This window comes from Micropterus dolomieu, linkage group LG07 (genome assembly GCF_021292245.1).
Source record: "Micropterus dolomieu isolate WLL.071019.BEF.003 ecotype Adirondacks linkage group LG07, ASM2129224v1, whole genome shotgun sequence".
NCBI classification, from domain to species: domain Eukaryota; kingdom Metazoa; phylum Chordata; class Actinopteri; order Centrarchiformes; family Centrarchidae; genus Micropterus; species Micropterus dolomieu.
In genome coordinates, this window is record NC_060156.1 from 4,184,350 (window position 1) to 4,193,225 (window position 8,876).

The following is an 8,876-nucleotide window of genomic DNA, read 5'->3' on the forward strand; positions in this document are numbered from 1 at the left end:
TACACTCACCTAAAGGATTATTAGGAACACCATACTAATACTGTGTTTGACTCCCTTTCGCCTTCAGAACTGCCTTAATTCTACGTGGCATTGATTCAACAAGGTGCTGACAGCATTCTTCAGAAATGTTGGCCCATATTGATAGGATAGCATCTTGCAGTTGATGGAGATTTGTGGGATGCACATCCAGGGCACGAAGCTCCCGTTCCACCACATCCCACAGATGCTCTATTGGGTTGAGATCTGGTGACTGTGGGGGCCATTTTAGTACAGTGAACTCATTGTCATGTTCAAGAAACCTATTTGAAATGATTGGAGCTTTGTGACATGGTGCATTATCCTGCTGGAAGTAGCGATCAGAGGATGGGTACATGGTGGCCATAAAGGGATGGACATGGTCAGAAACAATGCTCAGGTAGGCCGTGGCATTTAAACGATGCCCAATTGGCACTAAGGGGCCTAAATTGTGCCAAGAAAACATCCCCCACACCATTACACCACCACCACCAGCCTGCACAGTGGTAACAAGGCATGATGGATCCATGTTCTCATTCTGTTTACGCCAAATTCTGACTCTACCATCTGAATGTCTCAACAGAAATCGAGACTCATCAGACCAGGCAACATTTTTCCAGTCTTCAGCTGTCCAATTTTGGTGAGCTCTTGCAAATTGTAGCCTCTTTTTCCTATTTGTAGGGGAGATGAGTGGTACCCGGTGGGGTCTTCTGCTGTTGTAGCCGATCCGCCTCAAGGTTGTGCGTGTTGTGGCTTCACAAATGCTTTGCTGCATACCTCGGTTGTAACGAGTGGTTATTTCAGTCAAAGTTGCTCTTCTATCAGCTTGAATCGGTCGGCCCATTCTCCTCTGATCTCTAGCATCAACGAGGCATTTTCGGCCACAGGACTGCCGCATACTGGATGTTTTTCCCTTTTCACACCATTCTTTGTAAACCCTAAAAATGGTTGTGCGTGAAAATCCCAGTAACTGAGCAGATTGTGAAATACTCAGACCGGCCCGTCTGGCACCAACAACCATGCCGCGCTCAAAATTGCTTAAATCACCTTTCTTTCCCATTCTGACATTCAGTTTGGAGTTCAGGAGATTGTCTTGACCAGGACCACACCCCTAAATGCACTGAAGCAACTGCCATGTGATTGGTTGATTAGATAATTGCATTAATGAGAAATTGAACAGGTGTTCCTAATAATCCTTTAGGTGAGTGTATATGTATGTGACAAACATTCAACAGACTACATGAGGATCTTGTAGAGCCAGCGGGGGTCGTGGAAATCCTATGGATGTATAATTTTCACATCAACATTTTTTGTTTTCTTTCACAGACTCAGTCGGCTCCGTGGAAATGTTGTTATAGCAAAGTTTCAACAGTGTTTTAAGGCATATTTGCTCGTCAGCAAGACTCATATTACAGCTTCACAACACAATAAAACGCTGGCTACTGTCAAAAGCAGCTGGTTTCACTAAACTGGGTTTTTATTTTGAAAAAGAACGGAAGTACTACTGCGCCAGTAAAGCTATGCTGTCGTCGCTTTCTGTAGCTCTTACCGCTAACGTTACCGTCTTTGCTATAACAGGATAACCTTAGACATCACCTCAGGAATATCACCCTTCATTAAAGATCTCGATTACCTTAGTGGTCCTGAAGTGAGCGCTCTATCTCGGTGGCAAACAACTGATCGGCAGGCCACTTTAGTTTATTCACACGAAGTTAGCTGCTGCAGAGAGTCAACAGAGCTGTGACTATGCTGTTACTATGGTAACATATCCGCCTACGTACAGGCTTGGCCCCGCCCACTCGGGAAACAGCAGCTTTAAAATCTGATTTAGGTTTTAATTATATATAAATATAAGAGTATATAGTAGTAATATTTAATTTTAGTGTTATACATTTTTATGTACATGTTTAGTGTATATACACTAGCCCCGGGGCAAAATGAGCTGTTGAGCCTCCCTCCACTCACTTTTCCTCAACCTATTCTGTCCCAGAGTCCCAGAAACCAATTAGTATTTCTACACTGGAAAACTACCTTGCCCCAGGTTTCCGATATGCCTGATAATTTTATTAAACACAAAGGATGTGCACCATTCTTGTCTCTGCATACTTCACCTCCTCCACTGCCCACACAGGTGTTCTTTGGTTAATCAGACCTCTGCTCACGTTAAAGTCGGTTGAGTTATGGTCTCAGCCCAAGTCCAATGATTCGGTGACTTGATTGGAAAACAGCTCCACCTCCTGGCAGAGGGGCCTTATGTCTAATGACATGGGATGGCTAGATCTCATTCAGGAACATGCAGAATTGTCCTTGGGTGAAGCGTTGAGTAATTTCAAACAGTAACACACAGTTGCACAGGGATGAAACCATTTAAAACCATTACCCTGATCATTTTTAGGATTTGTCCGTTCACTTGTTCATAAGATCAGAGGGATCATAGAAAGAGTGAGATAAGTGGCAATGGATTTGTAACATTTTTAGTAACAGATAATATAAAAAAATAGTAGAATTTAACATCTTGACAGACAGAGCTAACATTAAAAAGCATATACAGGTGCATCTAAAAAAAAATACAATATCAGAAAAAGTGCATTTTTTCCCCATAATTTCAGTCAAAAAGTGAAACTCAGATATTTTAGATTCATTACATATAAAGTGAATTATTCATTTTGTTGTTTTAATCTTGATGATTACGGCTTACAACTCATGGAAATCAAAAGTTGTATCTGAAAATATTAGAATATTGTAGATACGTATGATACAGAAATGTCGACCTTCTGAGAAGTTGAAGAGTTCTGAAAAAGGTTCATTTATGCACGCAGTACTTGGTTGGGGCTCCTTTTGCATGAATTACTGCATAAATGCAATGTGGCATGGAGGCAATCAGCCCCGTAGCACCGCTGAGGTGTTCTGGAAGCCCAGGTTGCTTTGATAGCGGCCTTCAGCTGGACTGTATTATTGGTCTGGTGTCTTTCATTTTCCTCTTGATAATACACCATAGATTCTCTGTGGGGGTTCAGGTCAGGTTAGTTGACTGGCCAACCAAGCACAGTAATACCATGGTCAGAAAACCAGTTATTTGTCATTTTGGCCCTGTGGGCAGGTGCCAAGTCCTGCTGGAAAAGGAAACCTGCACTTCCATAAAGCTTGTCAGCAGATGGAAACACGAACTGCTCTAAAATCTCCTGGTAGACGCTGCATTGACTCTGGACTTGATGAGACACAGTGGACCAGCACCAGTAGATGACATGACACCCAAAAATCATCACTGACTGTGGAAACTTTACACTGGACTTCAAGCAACTTGGATTCTCATCCTCCAGACTCTGGGACCTTGGTTTCCAAATAAAATGTCACAAGTGTCATGTCAGAAGTCCTCGTCATGATTGTGGTTGTGTGTACTGAACCAGACTGAGAGACTAAAGGCTCTTCTCAGGTTGGCTTTTAATTCTTTATTCTAATATTCTAATAAATTGATATGTGGGTTTTTGATTTCCATGACAAACAACTGGAATTTTTCCTTTTATGTGTAGTGAATCTAGAATATATGAAAGTTTCACTTTTTTTTTTATTAACAACATAGGGAAAAATGTACTTTTCACAATATTATAATTTTTAGACACAAAGTAAATACTTTCTAAAAACGTTACTTCCTCTATTTATTTCTTCTTTTTTTATCAGGCAAGCAAAGGTCACTCTCTCCTCTCACTAATCTTTGTACAGAGCAACATATGTGCTTGGGTAGTAGGCCTACTTCCTTCTAACAGGAAAAACGTAACAAAATAAATACTGATGTGTATGCAACTGGCCAGTTTCTGAGAATGAATTTAAGATCAGCTATCCAACACGTATTTCATACATCCACTCACAGTCACAACTCACACTGACTAAACGTCACACAGATGTGTGTTTTTCCTTTATTTATACATGTTCTATATGAATTTGATCATTATTTTAATAACCATTTCCTTTCTAATTGTCAGGGCTAGTTAGCCAGGTTGCAACAGTGCATATAGGAAAAACTCTTCTATGGTGAAATCATGTGGTAATTAGCAGAAAACCAGACCACAAACATTACAAGGATGTGGACAACATAAGAAAGTGTTTAATCATGTTTGTTTTTGACAGCAATTCAGTGTCTAGTTTTTTGATTAGAAACCTATTTCCACATGGTGTAAAAAGAGGCCCACATTTAATAGACAATGGACAATTTTGGGTGTTCAGGGAGTGTCAAAACATACAACACTTTACCTATTGCTTGGAGAGAGCTGTCAGATATGCAACCTTAAATACTTTTTGCCATGAGAGGGGACTTCCTCCTCAATCCAATTAGATTAATATAATACACAAGTGGTATAATTAATTTAATGAATTAAATAATTAAGTGTCACACAACTTGACTCAGGAAATTGGAGACCACACATTGTTTAGGGTTTAAGGATTTATTTAAATTGTTCTATTTTTATTTATTTCATTCAAGAGTATATTTTGGCTTTTTCAAATGAGTTTTGCATATTGAGAAGAACAGAAGAATACAGTAAGAATTCATATGATCAGAAAATGGAAAAACTTCCCATCTTTTACATGTAATTTTGTTTTGCAACCACAGCTGCTGCACAACTTTGCATGAAACGCAATTGCCCCGTTCTTCCTATGTGTAAGCCACAGAGCCACCCACACTGGTATACACATTCTCTCTCACACACACACACATACACACACACACACACACACACACACACACACACACTCATCATATCCACAAGTACTAACCGCACATACTCAAATAATCGCGGTAGACATTCAGATTAACGGAAAAAGCTTTAATTCTTATGTATGTAACTGCAAGAACAAGTGGGTGGGCAATGAAAAACACAGCATTTTCTGATTACAGCATTGATTAAAAATGTACCCAGTACCAGCAGGCAAAGCGGATTTCACCACCTCTTCCTGTTTGAAAGATTAAGATATCTGATTGTGATTGTTCACTACTCTCTGGTGTAAGAATAGCAAAAACAGTTCACAATGTTTTAATGGCTTTCTAGTCATTTCCAGTGTTCCACAAAAACTAACTGTAAAACTCACATAATCAACAATAAAATCTAGAGAAAGTAGGGAAAGTATGGCACACCATAATGACTGTACAGCTTTCTCATGAACTACTGTAATGGTGTGCCACATTTTCCTCCACTAAAAACTGATTGATATTTTTGAGGTTGAGCATTCAGTTTTTTTTTTGCTCTGGAGTGCAAACTTGTTGGACTCAATAATTAGCCTACACTTCAAACAATGTCATACATAGAGTTGTTTTTTTTTTTTTACAGCCTCCCGAGGGTACACATCTGGGCTGTGACAGGATCCTATATCAGACATCCAGCTGAAGCACTGAAGCGACGTATTAATTTTAACTTTGACACTAGCTATGTGAACCATGTACATCCTTGGTATTATTTCGTTATGGCAATTAAACATTAGGGGATGACCCAATGCCCAATGGTTACTAACATGGTTACAAAATGAGGAATAGTTTGGCATTTTTGGAAATAAGCTTAATCACTTTCTTGAATTATTTGAGAAAATCAATTCCACACCCATGTCTCTGTGTTCAATACAAGGCAACATCTACCTGCAGCATCTCTAAAATTTAAGGACAGTACTGCTCTCTGTCAAGAAATACTTTGGTATAAGAACCCTGTTTTAAAAAAAGCAAATTGTCATTTTGTACAAAGGTGGGTTTTGTTTTCTTTGGACAGAGCTAGGCTAACTGTATAGCCTTGTTTCAAGTCTTTATGGTAAGCTAAGCTAACCAGCTGCTGGCTCCAGCTATGCATTGACTCGTACAGACATGAGTGTGGTATCCATCTTCTCATCTAACCATTGGTAAGAAAGCAAATTGTCTTTTCAAATATGTTGTATGTAAATAATCATCTATCAGGAGATCATTACATAGTAGTGGACGTGTGTCTAGATCTGAAGCTCCCTACGCTGCTGAAAGAGCTCTTCCTGTAAGCCACCTGGAGCCTCTTGCTGATGAGGCCATGTTTGTAAAGAGCTGAGAGCAGCTGGTTACGGAACTTCTGCCCAATGAAGGCGTACAGCACTGGATTCACTGCACAGTGCATGAAGGCCAACAGCTGGGTCACATTTAGCATCCATTCCACTCTGTAGCGAGTGTCACATGTCTCCTCAATTGATCCTCCTCGTATGAGTGTGTCAATCAGTACTGTAACGTTATAAGGCAGCCAGCACAGAACAAATGCAAACACAACTGCCAGGATGACGCGCATGGCCTTTTGCTTTTGGTGATTACGTACGTGAAACAGCGTCACCAAAGTCCACCCGTAGCAGACAGCCATTATCAGCAGTGGGAGGAAAAAGCCCATCGTGTGGCGTAGAACGCGTATGCCAACACGCCAGTGGTGACTGCTTTCACCAGTTAGGTTTTCATAGCAAATGGATTGACCCAGGTCTTCAATATGCAGGCTCTCCTTCTGAATAGCCACAGGTAAGGACAGCAGTCCAGCCACCAGCCACACGATACTGCACGTCACTTTCACCAACAGGTGACGCGAGGACAGGGCACGTGTAGCTCTCACTATGGCAAAGTGACGGTCTACACTGATGCATGCCAGCAGGAAAACACCACTGTAAACTGATGCCTCCTGAAAGCCGGACAGAAGTTTGCACAGGAAGTTGCCGAAGATCCAACCAGAATGAACATCGATGGCCCAGAACGGGAGGGTAAAAGAGAAGAGAAGGTCTGCCATCGCCAGGTGCATTAAGTAGATGTCTGTGCTGGCTCTGCCTTTCTTCATATAACAAACCACATAGACAACTACACTGTTGCCTACCATGCTGAAAACAAACACGATGATGTAGGTGATCATCAGGCCCATACTATTGAATCCAGGCACATTTACACTGCAAGGAGTTGACTGATCCTCATCCACAAAGGTATAATTGTACTCTTCAAAGTTAAATCCATCTGTTGTCAGCTGCTAAATAAAGACAAAATCATTACAGTTTGTATGTGTAGCAGTAGAAGAAGTACCAGTAACTCTCAGGAGGAAAAGTAAATAAGGCTTATTCCAAAACTATACTACTACAACTATTAATTTAACAGAAGAAATTTAGATCATAGACTGCAGCTTACTGACATCACCACAAAAACATAATTTCAGTGTAGTGAAGCCCTCAACATATAATTTCCTGACTGACCAATGTGTGAAATTGCTTAATGCAGCTTTAAACTTTTAAAATCTTATGTCAAGCAAAGCTTAGTTGAAAAAGTTGAACACTGCCCCCAAACCATTTAAAACGTCCAAACCAACTTCATTGTGGTTTTGTATATGGACGCTATGGAAGCCCACTTCTGCCACTGTGATGAAAAAAGATCCAGTAAGTTATTATAATGAGAAACTTTCTGAAAATAATGACTCAGCATCTCAAAATAATGAGTCAATGACTCACAAATGAGTTAGCATCTCAAAATAATGACTAATAGTATCTGAAAATAATGATTTAGTATTTCAAAATAATGATTTAGCATCTCAAAATAATGACTAATAGTATCTGAAAATAATGATTTAGTATCTCAAAATAATTAGCTACTCAAATATTTACTTAGTATGTCTTAGTATCTTAAGTCATTATATTGAGACACTAAGTCATTATTTTGAAGTTTCTCATTATTTTGAGACTCTAAGTCATTATTTTGAAGTTTCTCATTATTTTGAGACACTAAGTCATTATTTTGAGAACGTTTCTCATTATAATGACTTACAGGATCTTATTTTCTAATCACAATGGCAGAAATGGGCTTCAATATTTTGAGTTTTAAATTTAAATATTAAAAAAATAAAACTGAATTTAAAAAATGTATATTTAAATTAGCCTTAAAATCAAACTTTTAGACATATCAGTGTATCATAATAACACATTTACATTTAACCATGCGATTACACTGAAAGACAATTACATTAAACTATTTCTTAACCTTACGTGCATGTGCTGACGTTCACCACAAATTTGAACGAAATGCCAATTCTTTACCCTAACTGCAACATGAAAATAACAGAAAATCACCTTTTCATCAAAATCATTTACCTGTTTTTCCCCTTCTCCTTGAGTGGTTAGAACCAAACACTTCAAAACACTAATGATCAAAAGGTGTCGCTTCATTTCACCTTTCTTGATGTATACAGGTTAACAAGAATAAAGCTGTTTGGCAAGGAATGCCGTCTTTTCTCAGAGACGTGGTAGTCGTTGTGTGCACACAGTGGTAATGCTAATGCAATATTAACAAACTGTATCTCTTCAAGGGAAGTAGGCAGACCACAGATATTATCTGTCTTAAGCAACCTACATAAAAAGACTTGAAAACAGGTTGTTTTTAAACCTTTGTGTTTGTGTGTTGTGTTGGATGTGAAAAGATATTAAGTTGCATCTGTAGAGCAAAAGTGGAAACTGAAACAGCAAATCATTTAATAGGACTTGATTGTGTTTAAGATTGTTCTCTTTTCCCACACTCTGTGTAAGATGCCCATCTATGAAATAAAACAATTTACTAAGTAAAAAATATCCATGTTGAGAATCACACAGCTTACCCATTTTTAATTGTTGGTTCCCAATCTCAAACCTTTGCAAAATACTGGAAAACATCGTATATAAAAAAGGGGTCAGTTGTGTTTCTACAGACAGAGTATATGACTGGTTTCAGTATCGCTTCACATCTAACTGTCACACTGTAACAGCCCTTATCAAAATAATCAGTGATCTTAAAAATTAAAAGTTATTCTAAAACATCTCGACTACGTCTCCATTTAAATATTTCCTTACTGCTGCTTTTAACACAGTTATTTTTC

General features: G+C 38.9%; 2 protein-coding genes across 5 annotated transcripts in view; both read right to left on the bottom strand.

Moving 5' to 3' along the window:
- faima (Fas apoptotic inhibitory molecule a) overlaps positions 1–1,761 on the bottom strand; it is an 8,796-nt gene extending 7,035 nt beyond the window's left edge. For 2 of the 4 annotated variants that reach the window (XM_046054965.1, XM_046054964.1), the window contains exon 1: positions 1,063–1,093. In XM_046054965.1, coding sequence (XP_045910921.1) covers positions 1,063–1,075 — 13 coding nt within the window. In that variant the 5' untranslated portion in view covers positions 1,076–1,093. Of the gene's footprint in view, positions 1–1,062; positions 1,094–1,648 lie in introns of those variants that run through there. The other 2 variants (XM_046054966.1, XM_046054968.1) reach the window with 2 other exon arrangements.
- A 4,007-nt stretch (positions 1,762–5,768) lies between these two features.
- cxcr2 (chemokine (C-X-C motif) receptor 2) lies at positions 5,769–8,257 on the bottom strand. Its single transcript, XM_046054176.1, has 2 exons — positions 8,119–8,257; positions 5,769–7,010 (listed from the first exon to the last, which is right to left on the bottom strand). The coding sequence occupies exons 1-2, from the start codon at positions 8,191–8,193 to the stop codon at positions 5,955–5,957; spliced, it is 1,131 nt and encodes a 376-aa protein (XP_045910132.1). The 5' UTR covers positions 8,194–8,257; the 3' UTR covers positions 5,769–5,954.
- Positions 8,258–8,876: the final 619 nt, after the last annotated feature.

Bases quoted from the DNA above. Each gene is read 5' to 3' on its own strand.
- cxcr2 (XM_046054176.1), bottom strand. From the start codon at position 8,193: ATGAAGCGACACCTTTTGATCATTAGTGTTTTGAAGTGTTTGGTTCTA. The intron at 7,011-8,118 runs GTAAATGATTTT...GTCTTTATTTAG, and splicing joins AAGGAGAAGGGGAAAAACAG to CAGCTGACAACAGATGGATT.